At 47.8% G+C, this 19,664-nt stretch overlaps 1 protein-coding gene and 1 pseudogene across 1 annotated transcript; both read left to right on the plus strand.

Moving 5' to 3' along the window:
• The first annotated feature begins 364 nt into the window (after positions 1-364).
• TRIM54 (tripartite motif containing 54) lies at positions 365-19,543 on the plus strand. Its single transcript, XM_037812715.1, has 9 exons — positions 365-691; positions 14,898-15,070; positions 15,639-15,810; positions 17,283-17,378; positions 17,935-18,168; positions 18,387-18,409; positions 18,538-18,662; positions 18,779-18,865; positions 19,201-19,543. Exons 1-9 carry the CDS (start codon positions 524-526, stop codon positions 19,209-19,211), a joined length of 1,089 nt encoding a protein of 362 aa, XP_037668643.1. The 5' UTR covers positions 365-523; the 3' UTR covers positions 19,212-19,543.
• Positions 9,120-10,152, plus strand: LOC119516947 (annotated as a pseudogene).
• Positions 19,544-19,664: the final 121 nt, after the last annotated feature.

Raw genomic sequence — 19,664 nt, forward strand, 5'->3', positions numbered from 1 at the left:
AGAACAAGTGAGAAACGGCCACCTCCGCCGGCCCACCCTGTCACCCTGAGCAGTGAGGCTCACCCCCTGCCCTTGCTCAGGGGAACCAGTCACTCCTGAGTGAGTCAGGGTCACTCGCTGTGCGGCAGCTGTGGCTCGCCTTACACGAGCTAAATTGGGAGTTGGAATGTCCCACAGATACCCCTCATCTCCCCACCCCCACGTTAAAATTAATCTCCTCCCTGGGGAGCGAGGGACAAACAGTTCTGCCCACGGAGCGAACAACAGAGAGTAGTCTGGGGAACAAACAGAGGTTTTCCCAGGGACAGAGCCACCCAGAGAGGGAGGGCAAGAGAAAGCCACGTGTGCTCAGGGTACAGAGCAAAGAAGTGTCTGGAGGCTGCTGTCTAAGGACCAGGCAAGTTGTAACAGGGAGGCACAGGAGAGAGTGCAGGGCTATTTCCACAGAAGGGAACCTAAGACCCCGCAGGCTGTGTCCAGAGGCAGTGGGAGCAGGCCAGGCCGGGCCAGGGCCAGGGCAGGGATGAACTTCTCGGTGGGTTTCAAGCCGCTGCTCGGGGATGCGCACAGCATGGACAACCTGGAGAAGCAGCTCATCTGCCCCATCTGCCTGGAGATGTTCTCCAAGCCGGTGGTGATCCTGCCCTGCCAGCACAACCTGTGCCGCAAGTGCGCCAACGATGTCTTCCAGGTGGGCTCGGGGCACGGGGGCCGGTGGAGACACATGGGCTGGGACGAGGCGTCTCTCATCAGGTCGAAGCGGGGTGCCCAGAAGGGAGGGGGTGGGAGGCTCAGGGAGGTGGGTGGCAGGTGTTGTGGCTGAGGAGCAGAAAGAGCCAGGGTCTCCGCCGATCCCAAAGTGAGCGTGAGTCAGCAGCCTGCCCGGCAGCTGGGACACTGGGGCTGGAGGAAATAGGAGCCGGGAGGGAGGGGCTTGGAAACAGCCCGCACCAGACTCTGCTTTCCCGTGTGGCGCTTCAGATTTTGGGAATGACATGCACAATCCGGGGGAAAGATCCATGAGATAATGAAAGATTAAAAAGTAAACACTGTGAGAAAAAATCTGTGATGATGAGGAAACTGTTGAGCGAAAAGCTCCTCGTGTCCATCCTTTTGGGGGCAGAGTTAGGTAAAGGGGGCAAGAGGCAGGTCTCCCCAGCCCCATCCAGGTGGTGCCAGGAAACAGGCCTGTCAACCTGAGCAGAGAGAAGGCAGAGAACTGCAACCGGGTTTGGTTTATTTGTGGTCGTGGAGCAGAGCAAACTTGAATCAAATTCACAGATACCATTTTAACCACCACCAGTTTCAAAAATAAAAGCAGTATACACCAGAATGGTTTATAACTGGGCTTGCTTTCTTGCCCTGCACTATGGTGGAGGTGCTAGTAAGCTATAAAATTGAACAAAAATCATGGAGGGGGGGTGGGAAGCCCAGATACCTTACAAATGACACAAAAACTCTGAACGGGCCAGAGCTGGCTTTGTGTGTGTGTGTGTGTATGTTAGTGATCAGATATGACATGAAGAAGCTTTCTTCATCTGTATTAGAAACGTATTGGACGCAAGTGATTTTTAACTTAACCAGGAAAATGTTTCCCTCTTAAGGGGCAGCTGCATATGGAGGAAAAAGAATGGGCTGGCTAAGTCGGGGCGCCCCGCAGCTGTGCCCCGGATCCCACTCGTGTCCTCAGCTCCCCACCTTCACCTCCCACCCAGCACGGCCACCTCCCTGCCATCTTCCTGTTGAGGTCCACTTCCTTCTCTGAACCCTGAGTATCCACACCTGCCATTGTTTGGCTCCAGGGTCTCTCGGAGCCAGGGTTTTCCTTCTCCAGGGCCCTATGCTGCAAGGCCTGCTCATCCCAGCAACCGATCATGGAGGGAGGGTTCATGCCTTGTCCCCTATCTTGGTTTTCCCCTCGGTCTCCCTTGAACATCCTTCAGGCTGAGATGCATAGGAACAGATGGCAAAATGATTTTGCTATCTTTTCTCATGAATTTATAGCAAGTCATTCTCTTGTTAGAACCTGAAATTTATGAAAACAAAGAGAGGTTTTGAAGGCTAATGTGCCCTGAAAAAAAGTGGTCAGAAGGTTAACGTGCAGGCCATACAGAACAATCTGGCAGAAGGACCCCGGAACAAGTTCCATACGTGGAGGCCGAAGATGTCTGCATGACCTCCCTTGTGCTTGTTGGGTTTCACTGATGTTCTGGAAGACTGACCTGGCCAGAGAGACCTGGGGGTGGTTTGGGTTTGGGTCAAACTGTGCAGAATATTTGGGAGGCAACATGACTTCAGGGCTCTGAAAGGGTTCTTTTGGATCTGGGGTGATGGGTGTCTTAAAGAGCAGAGCACCCTTGGGCCCTCCAAGGAGGGAAGCGTGAACGGCTCGTTTCCTTGTTGCTTTATTTGGGAGGGCCTGGTGGGAGGCTGACCCAGTTGTTCAGCTGCACTTATGTATATCCATCTCAGTGCCTCCCCCTCTAAAAGATGAGCATATTTAGTTTTTTTCACACATTGCCTCCACATTTTGACAACTCTAGGCATAATCAGATTGTCTGTTTTCTAAGTATGGGACAAGAATAGGACTTTTAGTTCCTCTATCTTAAAACCACTTAGGAAGAATACTCTTAGAGCATTGCCTAGAAAGTTAACAGGACTTGTTATAAAAGTGACACTGCTATATCATAATCTTTTAACAGCAATATATGCCCATATCTCATTTTTCCCAACAGTATAGGAGTTTATGTCATGAAAAGTAAATGTCTCGCTCACCTCAGATCCTCCATTCCCTTCTCCAGATAGAGCTGTCCTTCCAGGAGTTTTTCATGGTTAGGTACTTGTTTGCATATATATATATATATACACATACAGACAGACACACATATACATGTGCATATTTATATATATGCATATTTAAACACATATATGTTTAAACACAAATAGGCACATACTAGTCATTGTCTTCTCCCTGGCTTTGTTCTCTTCATGTCTCTTGGCAATTGTCCCATACCCCCTTGTTCATATCTGTGTCTTCCTTTTCAATGGCTCTGTAGTATTCCATTGTTATGGCAGGGCCACAGTCTATTTAGTCAGCCCCCCAAAACATTTAGGGGTTTCTGGTGTTCTGCTAATCTAAAAACTGATGTGACAAACAGCAAACAGGAATTTGGGGGAATTGTGCATTTATAAGATCAGGTGAACTGAGAGCCAGGAAGCAAAATTTGAAAAGTTAAAACACTTCACTGAGAATATTGAACAGTATTACTGGATTGGGAGGAAATCACCCATAATTCTACCTCCCCTGATACAACTTTTTTCTGTATATTACTTTCAAGCCTTTGTCCCCATACATTCATATTTTTACATAGTTGGCATCATAATTTAACTAGTTTTCTTTAGAGCAGTAAATCTCTCTCTGAATTTGGGCAGAATAAAATACCAAAATGTACCCCCTCAAATTCTCCTCCCGCCCCTGCTTTCCCCACACTTGCACCCACGCAGCTACCAAGAATTTTGACTAGAAGTAAGCTGTTGGTGTGGGAATTTGACACAAACAGCTTTCCTTGTCTTTCTGTATTTGTAAACTCCATTCCCTCCTAAGCTACCTTAAAGCAAGCCTGCAGCTTATTTTTATACCTGCCCCCACTTCACTGTGGGCACTTGTTTATGAGCTGCAACCTGTTGTCATTTAACAACCAGAGGCCTTGGAAGCAGATGGCTCAGGAGCAGCTTTTCTAGAAGGTGTCCATTTAGGAGGGTACTTACAGACCTGGGGATGTCTCCGTACACCCCCTCTGAAAGGTGAACGAAAGGGCAGTCAAGGAATGGGGTGACCTCTGTTTCACTCCACCCTGAATTCCATTTTTTGTGTCTGTTAATTGTTAGGACCCATTATCATCGGGCACAGGCCTGCCAGTGAAAATCCTTTACAGCCTCTATGGCCCCTTCCACCTACTACTGAGGGCACTGGGAGCTCCCAGCCCAACCTTGGGTGGGTCACCTTGGCAAGAAATTGGTTCCCTAACAATTTGTCAATTGCATTCACCTTGCGGCAAGGTTAGGAATCTTACTTGGTCTTCAGGGAAGAAGCTTGGTTTAAGGGTGAAAAAATAAACCAACCCTGGACCTAGGTTGAGCACTGCTGGGTGCAGGTGCCGGTTTCTTCACTCATTTGTTGCGTAATCTAAAGCAGGCTCATTCACCCCTTCAAGCCTGTTTACACATCTGCAAGTTGAAGGGTCTTTCAAACTGATCTCTAACACCCCTTGTAATTCTCACAGTCTTATTTCACAAATTCAAGAAACATTATTCTTGATTTCCATGTTTAGGGGCTTCCTGTTTGGTTACAGGTGTCCTGACTTGACCCACCCTTCAGCATGGGGTTTAAGTTTATGAAAACCCTCCTGCCAGGCCCTTTGCTGGATTCTGTGAGCCATAGCTACCCCCCACTCAAAGCCCCTCTTCCACCCACAACTCAGCTTTTACCCCTACCTGGATTCTTCTGAGAGCTTCAGCTTTTCCCCACATTTCTGCTCTTCTGCCCCCCGTTTCCCATGGTTTGTTCCCCCAGGGTATTCTGAGTGCCTGGCTCAGAGGACACGTGTGATCCTCCATTCCTCCTGGCCCAGCCACCCCAAATTAGCATCTCCCTGGATAGCCAGAGAAGAGGGAAAGTATTCTGAGATAAGTATGGATTTGATAGCATGACTGCATTTACAGAGCATCTTTCTAGAGGGGACATTTCTTCTGGCTGCTCTGGAATGTTACACAGGAAATGGAAGGACCCAAACAGCCTATACAGCATGTGTGACACAAGAAAAGCCTCGAACGTAACCTGGAATTAAGCCCCATTTACTTATTCTATCCCATTTTACCCTCCCCAGTGAAGAAAGAGCAGGTAGCTATTCACGCCCTGCGGTTCTGGGTGGTCATTTATTTTTAAGGCCTAGATTAGTTTGTTGACCAGCCTTGGTGTTTGCATAGCGCTTTGTAATTTCTAGAGTGCCTTCACATGCACAGTTCCATTTGAGGTAGATAGAATGGATGTTATCTCCATTTTACCGGGAACACGGAAAACAGTGGTTGCAGTTGCGCAAACAAAGGGACAGAGTAGGGACATAAATCCAGGTATTCTGTTTCCTCGGGTGATGGAATTTCCTCTACAAAGCACATCATTGGCACAAGAAATTTTACTTTAAGGGGCTCCCTTGTATCAGTGTAAGATTTAAGGAAAGAACAAAGACATTTATGTGTATAATAGAGCCAGTAAGTTTTTTCTTTGTCTTGAAATAGAAAGATAAACAGATGCAGAAGACATGATTTTGCCAATTGAATATTAGCCAGAGGGGAGCTCTTTAGCCCAACCTAGGGACAATCAGCTATGGAGGTGTATTGAGGAGGTTGCCATTTGCTCCTTAGAGGAGAAAATTGCTATTTGTGATGAGAATGTCAAAGGCAGGAATTAATCTCTTTTCATGACATGCTCCCCTTTTGTCAGTTTGTGAAACCTATGAACACTTTCTAGGAACAGTGTTTTAAATGCTTGAAATAGAATACATATGCTTATAAAGGAACTGATCACATTGGAATACAGCATACATTCTCTGTGAGTGATATTGCTTTCAAGAGGGGGAAAAATTGGTTCTTGGGGAGGGGCAAAAATGTTTACTCTTTATAAAGTGCCAATATACATACAGTACCCAAACATATATAGTATACTTATGGCATTTATTTTTTTTCTAATTAGAGAAGTTGTGGGTTTATAAAAAAAATCATGCATACAATACAGAGTTCCCATGGACCACCCTGTTTCTAACACCTTGCATTAGTGTGGTTATGGCATGACATTTTTTGGGGGCAGGAGACTAAGGAAAAATGTCTAAAAAGGCTCTTAGAGTGGACAATAATGAAAAAACTTGAGTAACACTGAAATATAGTTTTTGAAATATTTAAGACATTTTATAATGACACATTAAATAATGAGATTTTATGATGACACATTAAATAATGAGCCCCAGCAGGGGGTCTAATAACTATTAAAATTTAGAAATAGCTGTAGCCCCAGCAGGGGGTCTAATACCTATTAAAATTTAGAAATAGCTGTAGCATAAATGATTTTTCGGGACCTCAGCAACAACCGTAATGTGATATGAGAATACCTGGGATTTCTGTCCATGACAGTCACAGGTATTGCTTAAAGCTACCGTGCTTTGTGGCCTCAGGCTCTGGGATGTGCGTGGATTCTGGCCCCTGTTTCGCAGCTGATCTCTGCCTCCTGTCTATCCAAACCACCTCAGTTAGATGAATATTCGCTTTCCTGTTACCTCCGTTCCTTACCCTTGGACTGAAAGCCCCCATGATAAGACCCACCTGCCTCGTTTGCCCCCCTACTCCTACTCGACTCCTGAACTCTCCTTCCACCCACCACCCCCTGCCATCTGTTACCCTGACTTCAAGGTCCATCTCGACTGGTATCTTCTTAGACGTCCCCTCCCTGGCACTAACATATTTCCTTACGGTTCTCCTGTCGTGTTTTATCTTGTTGGCTGTTACCCTTTTATGGCACTCTAGCGCCCCCTTTGTCTTTCAGTCAGAGTTGAGCATTGCATTTCTAAAAAAGCGAAGTATACTTTTTTCTAAACCTGAAAGTCCTTGTAGAAAATTTGGAAAATATTTTAAAAAGAAGGAATTAATAAAGTCCTTAGAATTCTCTCACTCAGTAAAAATTATTGCAAATATATTTGATTTTTATTGGTATGCACTTTATAAAGTAATTCATGGTCTATACAAATTTGTGAAATGTCTATGTATACAAAGAAGAAAATGTTTAAATCACCCATAAATCCCCTAACTCATTACAAAATTGGAATCTTACTGTCTACATGGAATTTATATCCTGCTTTTTCCATCTAAAAGTATAATGTAAATACCTTCCCATGTTATTAAGTACTCTTCATTAAACAAGGTAGCAGCTCTACATTCCATTTCACTGTACCATAATTCACTTAACCATTCCCCTACTTTTAAATACTCAGGCTGTATTCAATCTGAAAAGGCAATTTTTATTGTCTGATTACAAAAATAATACAGGTGTATTATATAAAACTCAAAACTCATAGATATACAAATTGTAGAATGTGTAAATCCCCCATAATCCCATTTCCTGAGACAAATACTGTCAACAGATTGTTGTATATTCTGCCATTTTTTCTCTAACATATAGTAACACACACCCATTACCAAAAAATGGCTTTATATCAGGTATAATGTTTTTCAACTTACTTTTTCCACTGAAAGATTTATTGATATTTTCCCATGACAGTTCATGCATATTTACCTCATTCCTTTTAAAAGATGAAGAGTATTCCATTAAAAGGATTAGCATTGTTTCCTTCATCATCATATCAATGGATAGTGTCTTAGTTTCCAGGCTGCTATGACAGATACCATGCCCTGGGTGGGCTTAACAACAGGAATTTACTTACTCATGGTTTCATCCTTTCTCCCAGGGTTGGTTGCATTCTGGCTAGCCAGAAATCCTTGTGTTCCTTGGTTTTCCCAACCCACGGCATGTCCTCTCCTTTCTCTTCTGGGTTCCACTGACTTTCAGCTTCTACTCTTCCATTTGGCTTTCTCTTCATAAAGTTTCCAGGAATAGGATTAAGGCCCAACCTCATTCACTTGGACTGCATCTTAACTAAAAGTAACAACTTTAACAGACCCTGTTTACAATGGGTTCCCACCCATAGGAATGGATTGAGATGAAGAGCATATTTTTTTTCTGGGGTGCATAATTCAACCTACCATGGATAGGTTGCTTCCATTTTATCCCATTGGTCCGAGTTTGGGTGAACATTTATTCTGCAAAAATCTTTGTAGTTTTGGATTGTTTCCTCAGGATAGCTTCCAAAGTGGAACTACTAGGTCAAAGGATATGAACATTCCTATACCTCTTGATAAATATTGTTTATTGCTTTCCAGATATGCTTTCCTTATTTATGTTCTTACCATGAGGGTATCCATTTCACTGAGCACTTAGCAGTTTTGGTAGTCTGCCTTTTCATAGTTATTTCTGCACTAGAATGAGACTACTTTGTATGGTAATCACTATGAGGACAGATAATTTATCATACGTCTTTGTACTTCCTGTCTATCACAGCATCTTGCCCTGAAAAGGCTCTGTAGAAATATTTCTTGAACTTAATGTTTAAATATAATAAATAACAATACCATGTAGAAAAAAAGGGATAAGTACAAGTTGTAGAGTGAGGAGTGAAGCTACCTGATAACCCTTTAAAGGAGAGAGAGGAATTCACCCACCAAAACACACTAGGGCTATGTCAGAGGATATGGGATTCAGGAACTGCTTGCATCAGTAGGAAGAGGGTGCATCAACAGCGAGGCACAGGCGCAAACAGAAGAAGTGAGATGATGGGATCACATGAGTCAAAATTAGACATGCAACAAAGTTCCTAGAGCTAATTAACAAATTCACCAAAGTGGCTGGGTACAAGATCAACACTCAAAAATCAGTAGCATTTCTATACGCTAGTAATGAACAATCTGAAGAGGAAATCAATAAAAGAATTCCATTTACTGTAGCAACTAAAAGAATCATATAACTGAGAATAAATCTAACCAAGGATGTAATGAACTTATACACAGAAAACTACAAAACATTGCTAAAATAAATCAAAGAAGACCAAAATCAATGGAAGGACATTCCGTGTTCATGGATTAGAAGACTAAATATCGTTAAGATGTCAACTCTACCCAAAATGATTTACAGATTCAACGTAGTCCCAGTCCAAATTCCAACAGCCTTCTTTGCAGAAGTGGAAAGGCCCACTCATCAAATTTATATGGAAGGGTAAGAGACCCTGAATAGCCAAAACCATCTTGGAAAAGAGGAAGAAAGTTGGAGGACTCACCCTTTCCAATCTTAAAACCTATTACAGGTCCCCACCTGCTCTATGGGGGTCAGCGGAGCATGTGTGTGCTGCTGTAGCATCTCTGCCTCCCCAGGAACCTGATGGGTGCCTGCTTCTCCCCTGCTGGGTGGTGAGGCCAGCAGCTATGAAGAGGTGGCAGATGAAGGAAGGGAAGGGCAGCAGGAGATGAGCTTGGTGCCCCTTTCAGAGGCTGGAGAGCTCTGGCTCTGCAGGGGTCAACACTGGGTGTGGGGCTGGGGCCATGGCATTGTTGTGGACCAAGTACAGGGCAACGCCGCTGCAGGGCTCCTGCTCTATTTGATGATGTCCACCTGCATAGTGTTCCTCAACAAATGGCTCTATGTCCACCATGGCATCCCCAACAGGAGCCCCACCCTCATGCACCTCGTGGTCACCTGGCTGGGCTTGTGCATCTACCAGAAGCTGGACAGCTTTGCTTCCCAAAGTCTGCTGCCCTCTAAGAACTCTTCTTGGCTCTCAGCTTCTGTGGCTTCGTGGGCTTCACCAACCTCTCTCTACGGAACAGCACCCCAGGCACCTATCAGCTGGTCAAGGCCATGACCACCGATCATAGCTATCCAGACGCTCTGCTACAAGAAAACCTTCTCCACTGGACTACAGCTCACCGGGTGGGTAGGAGCCAGGTGGAATGAATCGCAAGTATACTCCATTGCAGCTGCTGTACTACCAGGCTCCGATGTCACTGTCCGTGCAACTGGTCGCTTTGCTCTTCTTCAAGCCCGTTTGGAGGAGGAATCTTTGGCCCCCTGGTGAGATTTTGCTTTGCTTATGGTGTTGTTATGTGGGGTAATAGCTGTCATGGTGAATTTACCAATTTACTGTATCATTGGGAGCACTTTACCAGCCATCTACAACATGTTTGGACACTTCAACTTCTGCATTACTCTTTTTTGGAGGATATGTTTTATCAATGGATCTGCTGTCAATTAGCCAGGGTCTTGGCATTTTATGTGCTTTACAAGGCATTCTCGCATCTACCCATTTTAAACTCAGCAAACAGGAAGGAAGTAAAAGTAAATTGGTACAATGTCCTTACTTGGGTTTTTGTGGAGAAAAGAAAGTTGCCCCAAGGAGATAAAAAATTTTGTCAAGTGTGCAAACTACTTTCAAAGATGCAAAAACATTTATAGTGCAAAACTCATTAAATGATGGTTTGCAAGAAGTAACACAAGGAAATTTTATTCACAGATGTAACTTTCTTTTTTAGAGTATCTTTAAAAATACAATTCTCTAAAACAAAAACAGTTCATGCTTCTTTTCAAAGTTGATCGTTATGAAGTTCATAGGATGGGTTGTTTATACTATATCAAGTGCATGAAAATTAAAGTTTTATAACAATGACAAAGGAATTAGTTTACTGTACTACAAATGTGTTGTGGTTTTTAAGTGTTCATATTCCTTCAGGGGAAGACACACAGGACTCCTCCAGTTGCTAGTAGATGGTTTTCATATGTGAGATCTATTGTGATTCTGGCCTCCAGAATGACTTCTTCACATCCTCACGCTTACATACTCCCCCACCCCAACTCAGTTCTCCTTTCACCTCAGTGATTCTCAGCATTTCTACCACCCTACATCGTATCGGGGTCCTAGGCAGTGGAAGTCAGGGACCTCACATTTGTATAGTGCTTTATAGTTTACAAGGGGGTGTCCGATTGCTCTTCCCCATGAGAAACCTGGGCTGTAGATAGAATTGTCATCTTTTAAAGATGCAGAAACAGTGACTACCATCTTCATCTCTTGACTGCCAGCCTCATGCTTTTCTCCAGTGCCTGGGTTTGGATGACCAGCTCCTCTTTGATCACTACAGTGGCCTCCTGCTAATGGATCTCCCTGGCTTTCACCCACCCTCGATCCATCCTCCACCCATAACCAGATGGCTTTTCTAAAACACATACCTGAGTGCATCACTCTTCTAACAACAAAGTCCAGACTCCTTAGAGAGGTCTGCCAAGTCCTTCATGCGTTGGGTCCTGGTGGTCCTTCTCCATTGTACTACTGCTCACACGTGCCCCGTCACCGTGCCAAGTGCCATTCAGTCCTCCTGAAAATCCTCACCTTTAGGCTTTTGCTGACACCGTTCCTGTGGCCTGACACACTCTTTCCTCCTTCCCCATCCTTTTACCTGGCTAACCCCTGGCTAACTCTATTCATCCTTCAGAATGATGTCACTAATCCTGAACACTTCCCTCACCCCTTAATCACTAGGTTAGGTGCCTGCTTTGGGGGACTACCTGGTTTACAACCATTTCCCGCAGGAGACACCTGAACCCACCCCTTTCTTTTGGAACTGCACTCTTCTCTCTTCCCGTGGTGGGAGCTGCTGTCTTCTTACCCAAGCCCCACTTTTTTTTTTTAATGCAATTTTATTGAAATATATTCACATACTCTACAATCATCCAAACAAAGTGTACAACAGTTGTTCCCAGTATCATCATATAATTGTGTGTTCATCACCACAATCTATTTTTGAACATTTTCATTCCTCCAAAAAATAAAAGTAAAAATAAGAATACAAATAAAAGTAAAAAAGAACCCCCAAAACACTTCTCCCCCACTATTATTCATTTACTTTTTTTGCCCATTTTTCTACTTCTCTGTCCATACACTGGATAAAGGGACTGTGAGCCACAAGGATTTCACAATCACACAGTCACACCATATAAGCTACAGATGAGTTATACACTTGTCTTCAATAATCAGGGATACTGGATTGCAGTTCAACAGTTTCAGATATTTCCTTCTAGCTATTCTATACACTAAAAACTAAAAGGGTATATCTATATAACGCATAAGAGTAACCTCCAGAATGACCTCTCGACTTCGTTTGAAATCTCTTAGCTACCGAAACATTATTTTGTCTCATTTTGTTCCCCTTTTGGTGAAGAAGATTTTCTCAATCCTATGATGCCAGGCCATAAAGTGTCCAAGGTAAGGCCTCAACAACAGGGTCCCTTCCCTGGAGAAAGGCCATTGTGGCCAGAAAACCTCTGTTAGCTTGGAAGGCATGTGACTGGCGTCCACTTGCTCCCAGGTTGCGTTTCAAAATGGCGTTCTCCAAAATGTCTATGTCAGCTTCTCGGGGCAAACTCTGGGCTAGCACCTCCAAAGCATAAGCAAAACTCTGCTTTCAACAGCGATCTACAAAATGTCTCTGTAAGCTGCAGCAAGCTCCTTCTGTCTGAGCTCTTATATAGGGCTCTAGTAAACCAGTCAAGGCCCTCACTGAATAGGCGGGGCCACACCTCCATGGAAATTACCTAATCAGAGTTATTACCTACAGCTGGGTGGGTCACAGCTCCATGGAAACAACTTAATCCAATGATTCCAACTCAATCAACACTAATACGTCTGCCCACACAAGATTGCCTCAAAGAACATGGAATTTGGGAGGACATAATACATCAACCCGGCACAGTAGGTTTAGCCTCTGCTTTGCAATAACAAGCGTCATAGGGGCAAGCCCTAGGATCGAGGGCTTGGCCTTCTGAACTGGTTGTCCCCAGTCGAGCTCCATGTTTGAAAGGCGGCACTTGATCCAGGCAGAGCCGATCAGATTACCTTGCTCCCTGGGTCTTGGTGATTGGTCCAGGGTCTTGAACATGTGGCCCATGTTGGATCAGAGTCTTCTCAGAAGTTTTCAAATTGGCTGAGAGAAACTCATTCTTCTTGGAGTGGGGGAAGAAGCTGGGAGGAGTTCAGCCAGGAGCTGGCTGTACCCACCAAGCCCCCTTCTGCCACCCCCCGTTGTCGCATGAGAGAAAGTCCTGACGTAGTTTGAGTCCTGGTTCCAGCCCACCCTTGCAGTCAAAAGCATCTTGTGTGATCGAATATCCTTTCTGGTTCAGGACATGTTGGATTTCAAGAATCAGAAAACTGCTCACATTTGCTTAAGGAAAGGGGATTTAGTATAAGAATTTGAAGAATTTCTTTTAACTCAGTTGTAGGAAATACATCTAAATATGGAAAGTCACAGATGACTACTCTCTCCATTACTCTCTAGGTGTGCATGGTCTTCCAGCTGTTAGGATTGGGTTCTGCTGTGACAGAAAACCCCAAAGGGCTTAAAGAAGGTAGGAATTAGTGTTTTATCTCAAGTATGGGTAGGCAGGCAAGGACTGTTAGTGTGACACCAGGCTCATCAGAGATCTGCTCCTTTTATCTTGCTGCCCTTCTCAGCATGTGGCTACCACCTCATAGTTCAAGATGGCTGCTCCAACTCCAGCCATCCCATTTTCATTCCAGCCAGCAGGAAGGAGTAAAGGGGAGGAGTTGGACGTGCCCATTTCCATTAAAGATACTTCCACAAAAATGGCAAAAACACTTCTGTCTACAGCCCATCAGGCAGAACATAGTCACAAGGCAACGCCTAGCAGGAAGGGAGAATTGAACATGTGGTCTTTATTCCAGGCAGTCATGCATCTTGCTAAAACTCAGGGACTCTGTTATTAAAGAAGAGTTGGGAGGAGATCAGGGAACAACAAGCAGCCTCTGCCCATCTTTCAGCTTGGCTGCTCTGTACATGCTGGCTCTTTTCTCTTCTCTGCAGACCAGCCTTCTCTGTTTGGCTCGTAGTTCCTGGTCTCCCCACACTTTCTACTTCCACTTGCACAAGACTTCAGGTGGCCATAATGCTGGCTCTTAGCCCAACTCCATGGGCCTTTTAGGTTCTAGAGCCGCACTTGGTCAAGACACCTCAGCTTCTGTGTCTCAAAGTCAAATTCCTGGGAGAGAAAATCTGGTCCTGCTTCAGTCAGGTGATCACCCTCTCAACCCTGAGCCCATCACCTGTGGCCAGCGTTAGGTAGTCCTAGGCAGGGCTCTCGCTTTTAGGATAGGATGGAGCAAGCTCCTAAGAAGGGGGCGTGAGTGGGAGGAAGTATTGAGCATCTGTGGTAGTCCTCCTTCGGAGCTTGCCCTTGTCATAACAGCCATTCTGCCAGAGGCAGTTGTCCATTTGCTTGTCCTTCAGGCAGGGATATGCATTTTGTTCATATCTTTATCAACTGGGACCTAGCAATTACCTGGCACACTCAATCAATTTTTGTTGTAGAATGGGTAATCCATTCTAGTCCTTAATTTTACAGAGGCTGAAGGCTTGCACAAGTTCACTTCATAAAACAGTGTCAGGGTCAGCCTAAGAACCCAGGACTCCTGGACTCCCAGTCCCTGGAGCAATCCCCAGAATTATCTAGCTGATTCAGCACTGGCCACTGCTTGGGCTCCTGCCCAGTTCTGTGGAGAACCTCCCCCAGATCTGGCCTGCTCAGGGTCCATTTCTTACCTTTAGCTTTCCTATCTGGGCCACTTGCTCCCTATAGCTCTGCGCTGGGCCCCTTTGGAGAGATCCCATCCTGACGGGCTGCCTTCATTTCACAGCCCATTTCACACAGTGGGCTGGCTTAAACCATGAGAATTTATTGGCTCACAGTTTCAGATGCCAGAAGGCTTGCTACCTCCCAGGGTCAGTGGTGTTCTGGCTGGCTGGCAAGCCTCAGGTTCCTTGACTTTCCCATCCCACGGCATGTCTTCCCCTTTCTCTTCCGGGTTCCATTGACTTCCACGTCTCTTCCTGTGTCCTCTTCATAGAGCTTCCAGGAATCAGAATAAGGCCCAACCTCATCCAGTTGGACCGCACCTTACCTAAAAATAGCATTTTCCAAAGGTCTTCTTTACAGTGGGTCCCAACCGCAGGAGTGGATTAAGAGGAACATGGTACGTGACATATAGGCCTTGGCCACAGCTGGGCTCTGGATGCAGACACTCAAGGAGATGGAGATGGGTGATGAAGCAAAGGTGGAAAACCTGCTTCTGTGGTCACCCACCCTGAGCTGCTTTCCAAGGAAGACCCCGAAATAGAAACGGGCTTTCCCCCTGGCCTCCCCCCAGTTCCCTTATGCCTTGTGCTGCCTGACCCCACAGGCCTCGAACCCTCTGTGGCAATCCCGGGGCTCCACCACTGTGTCTTCGGGAGGCCGTTTCCGCTGCCCTTCCTGCAGGCATGAGGTTGTCCTGGACCGACATGGTGTCTACGGCCTGCAGCGAAACCTGCTGGTGGAGAATATTATCGACATCTACAAGCAGGAGTCGTCCCGGTGAGCTGTCAGGGGCTTTGGCCTCTCTAAAGCCTGGGGCCTGGGACACAACCAGGGAACCCAGCAGGGCCAGAATGGGAGAACTGAAACAAGCCCCCTGCCTTGCCAGGTGGGGAGGGACTTGAGCCAGGTGCCTCATCTTTGGTTATGTTGGCTCAGAATATTTACACACAGAATCTGATGAGTTATCCACCCTGGGGGCAAATACAGATCCATGGCAGGAGGTCTCCCCAGAGATTTGAGCCATTTTCTCTCCTTTGCACGACAAGCGGAACATTCTGGTTGAAAGCACCTGCAGGGTCCTTGTCAGTCCTCCATGACTTCCTGTCCTGTGGGCTTCCCCTGGTATACAGACCATGTGAGGCTGCTCCTGGATCCCAGCCTCCTCTATCCCTTGGGTCTTTCTAGTCCCCAAACTAAGGAAGGCACACACCGGCCCACACAGCCCCAGCTGCAGCGGCAGAGGAGGTGGCGGCGGTGGTGGTGTGCATGGAGCCTGGCCCTCTTGGTCTACCCTGCTCTCCCCGGCCTGGCCCCTGACCACCTGCCCCTGCCCGCTCCCCTCCAGCCCCCTGCACTCCAAGGCTGAGCAGCACCTCATGTGTGAGGAGCATGAGGAAGAGAAGATCAATATCTACTGCCTGAGCTGTGAAGTGCCCACCTGCTCTCTCTGCAAGGTCTTTGGTGCCCACAAGGACTGTGAGGTGGCCCCACTGCCCACCATCTACAAACGCCAGAAGGTATCAAGCAGGAGAGGGACCAGCCTCTGGGGAGTGGGGCATCGGACAGGGTCTCCAACTTCAGCCTCTTATTCCACCTGGTTTTGAAGTCGGGGAGATCAAGGCCCAAGTCCCAGCTTTAGCCTAACTTAGTGAGACCTGGGACAAGTTATCTTACTTCTCTGACCCTCGTCTTCCTCATTTGTAAAATGGGGATGAAAAAAATCCACTTTTGAGAGTTGTTGTGAGGGTATCATTAGATAACAATGAAAGTACTCAGAGACTTCGCTAGGGTGGACTGAGTACTCTCATTATCCCACAAATAGATGCTACATAAAATATAATTTGAAAATTATATTGGTAGGTCCTTAGGAAGCAAAGAAAACCTCCAAATTTTGGAGGAGGAGTTGTGGGGAGGAGGAGAGTGAGACGAAAACAGAACCCTGAGTGGGACACCCAGGAGAGGCCAGATTTCCAAGGTACGCAAATGCTGGCATCATCATGGCGATAGAGAGCCAGCCCCAAATCCCAACAAGGCAGGGGACCCACACTGGGACTCCCCAAACTCCCAGAGGGAAGCTGGAATCCCAGGAGCTAGAGTGGTCAGTTGCACCCAGGAGCTAAAGTAGTCAGCTAAAGTGAGCAGAATGGTCATTTTGACAGAAACATGCAGATTCTCTCTGCAGGAAAGCATCCTCAATTTGGGTCCTGGGGTTTCTTTAGAGTAAGATCAACAAAATATTAGCTCACAAGTGAAGATGCACAAAGAAATGTACCATGTGTGAAGTCAGCAGAAACAAAAACAACAGATTTAGACCTGTGAGAAATTCAGATATTGGAATTATTAAAAAAATAGAAAGTTGCTATGTATACAATGTTTTTTAAAAAGATGGACTTAAAAACCAAGCAATCAAAAATGACCATACAGTTGAACAAAGAACCAAATGGAGTTTTTAGAAAAGAAAATATAAATGTTGAAGTAGAACATTCGAAAGATTAATAAAATGACAGATTCCTTTGAAGAGAGAATTAGTGACGAGGAAGAGGATGGAACAAACCACCCAGAATGTAGCACTGAGCTGAGCATGAGATCTAACGTATCTAATCAGAAATGCAGAATGAGAGAATAAAGAGAATGGAGAAGCGGCAAGAGGCGAGATAATGGCTAGGGATTTTTCAGGATTGAAGAAAGACGAAATCTACAAAGTTCCCAGTACAGTGTCTGGTATATATAGTGGATGTTTTTCCTTTCTCATTTAGTGGCGGAGGCCTTCCTCTCTCCACCCCCTTCCAGAACCTATAGGATGTGCTTCCGTTCTTCTCAGATGGTTCCAAGACCCCTAGATCCCCATAATAGTGCCCTGAAGAGGCCCTGATGGAGGGGTGTTGCGGGGAGAGTCCTCCTTTGGGGAGCCGAGGCTGGGGTGGGGGGTGGGGGGTGCCACTCTAGGCCAGGCCCTTGTGCCCTCAAGGCTGCCCTGTGTGTGTGGCAGAGTGAGCTCAGCGACGGCATCGCGATGCTGGTGGCAGGCAACGACCGTGTGCAAGCAGTGATCACGCAAATGGAGGAGGTGTGCCAGACCATCGAGGTGAGTCCGGGAAAGGAGGGAACACACTGGCCTGGCCTCCCAAGCCACGGCCTCTTTCTGCGCTTCTCAGGTCCCTGCTGGCTGGAGAGTTTCTTGGCGCCTGGGATGTGTTCAGCCAAACTGCTGGGTTTGAATCCCAGCTCTGCCACTTACTAGCTCTGTGACTTTGGATCAGTCACTTAACTTCTCTGTGCTCTGGTTTTGTTTTTACTACATAAAATAGTGATAATGATAATGATCTAGCAGCTACCTCATTGGGTCTTTTCGAGGATTAAATGAGAGAATGCAAGTAAAATCCAAGGCCAGGGATAGAGACAGCACTCAGTGAAACTACTTTTAAAAATTGTATTGTTGCTGTTATTATTGCAGAAAATATTTGGGAATCATGAGCCCTTGGCTGGAGTTTTGGCGCTGCCACTAACTTGGGGTGTGGCCACCAATAGGTCACTTTCCTTCCTGGCTCTCTGTGAATTCCCTTAGGTGGGGAACCGGTTGCGGGTGCGGGTTTCCCAGCTGTTGAGTCTCAGCCACGCCTTCCCTCATCCGGGTCCAACAGGACAACAGCCGCCGGCAGAAGCAGCTGCTAAACCAAAAGTTCGAGACTCTATGCGCGGTGCTGGAGGAGCGCAAGGGCGAGCTGCTGCAGGTGCTGGCCCGGGAGCAGGAGGGGAAGCTGCAGCGCGTCCGCGGCCTCATCCGCCAGTACGGAGACCACCTGGAGACCTCCTCGAAGCTCGTGGAGTCCGCCATCCAGTCCATGGAGGAGCCGCAGATGGCGCTCTACCTCCAGGTGGGCCCTGGAGAAGGGCGGCTGTGCGAGCAGTGGCTGGAGTGGGGGCCTGGGCACCTGAGACCTGGGTTCCAGTCTGGTGTCTCGCCCCTACTTTCCCTGCACGAAATTGGGTTGTGCTGCCCACCTACCCCGCAGGACTGTGGTGGGACTCGGAAATGGGACTTTGTGGGGGATTAGCCCAGTGCTTACTCTCATCCGTCGTTTCTTCCCTGCAGCAGGCCAAGGAGCTGATCAATAAGTGAGTAGGTGGAGCCAGAAGGAAAGGGAAGGGGAAGGAAGGGTCCCCGAGGGCCCCACCAGCGCGGGGAGGGGGTGAGGGCTGAGGGTGCCGGGTGGTTTCCAGCTAAGCCGCTGTGGTCGACGCAGGGTCGGGACAATGTCGAAGGTGGCGCTGGCGGGACCGCCAGAGCCGGGCTATGAGAGCATGGAGCAATTCACCGTGAGCGTGGAGCACGTGGCCGAAATGCTGAGGACCATCGACTTCCAGCCGGGTGAGGAGCCGGGGAGCCCGGGAGCCAGGGGGCGGTGGCCCCGGGCAGGGAGTCCAGACCCTCGGGTGCAGCCAGAAAAACAGGGACTCCACCTTACGGGGGCTCCCTTCGGCCAGGCGCTTCCGGAGCGGAAGAGGATGAGACCCTGGACGGAGAGGAGGGCAGCGCGGGGCCAGAGGAGGAGCGGCCGGACGGGCCGGAAGGTGAGTGCGGCCCGAGGGGCTTGGGGCCGGCCCAGCCCGCACGCTCCTGTCCCCGCCCCTGGTGTCGGTCCTCCCGGTGGCTGCAGCGGTCGCTTGGAGCCCCGGCTCCTTTTAAGTGCCACCTCATCTCCGAACCGGAGAGGAGCGCCCCCCAGCGCGCGCGCAAAAGTGCATTTCCTTTCCCGCTCGCCATTCTTCTGGGGCTTGGGGATGCTAGATTGGGTGGGCAGGTAGAGGAGAAACCCTCGTGGCCGGGGGAAGAGGCTGCGCCCGGGCTCGGCGCCGCCGCGTTCCTGTGGAGCGCCCTCCCACCGAACTTCCTTTTCCTGGCCTAGGCCGGCACTGACCCGACCCCAATCCGGGAGCCCACGCACCCCGGGCCTGGCCCTTCGGGTGGTGGAGGAGCTGCGCAGAGACCACGGCGCCATCTAGCTCGGCGCCCCGCCCGGAGGGGGCTCAATAAAGGGCTTCTGAGTCCCAGACCCGCATCTCCTTTCGGCGCCCACTCCCTCAGCCCGGGCTCCGGAGGCGAAGCCACTACTGTCCCGCCCTTGCCCGAAACTGGGGCCATTTGGGTGGCCGAAGTAGAATGTACCCTTATTCGGCACCTCCCTGACCAAGAGGTTCACGCGTCGGACAGCGGCGCTGGGACCTCTGGGTTCCTGGGGTGGTCCCTGGCCAAAAGCCATTCTCCTGGAGCCTCCGGCAGCATCTCGTTCCCTCCCGCTGGCCGGGAGGCCCCAATGTCCCACGGGGTCCCACTCTACTATGGCTTCCCGCCACCTCCACGACAGAAACC

The sequence above is a fragment of the Choloepus didactylus genome, chromosome 20 (genome assembly GCF_015220235.1).
Source record: "Choloepus didactylus isolate mChoDid1 chromosome 20, mChoDid1.pri, whole genome shotgun sequence".
Taxonomy (NCBI): Eukaryota; Metazoa; Chordata; class Mammalia; order Pilosa; family Megalonychidae; genus Choloepus; species Choloepus didactylus.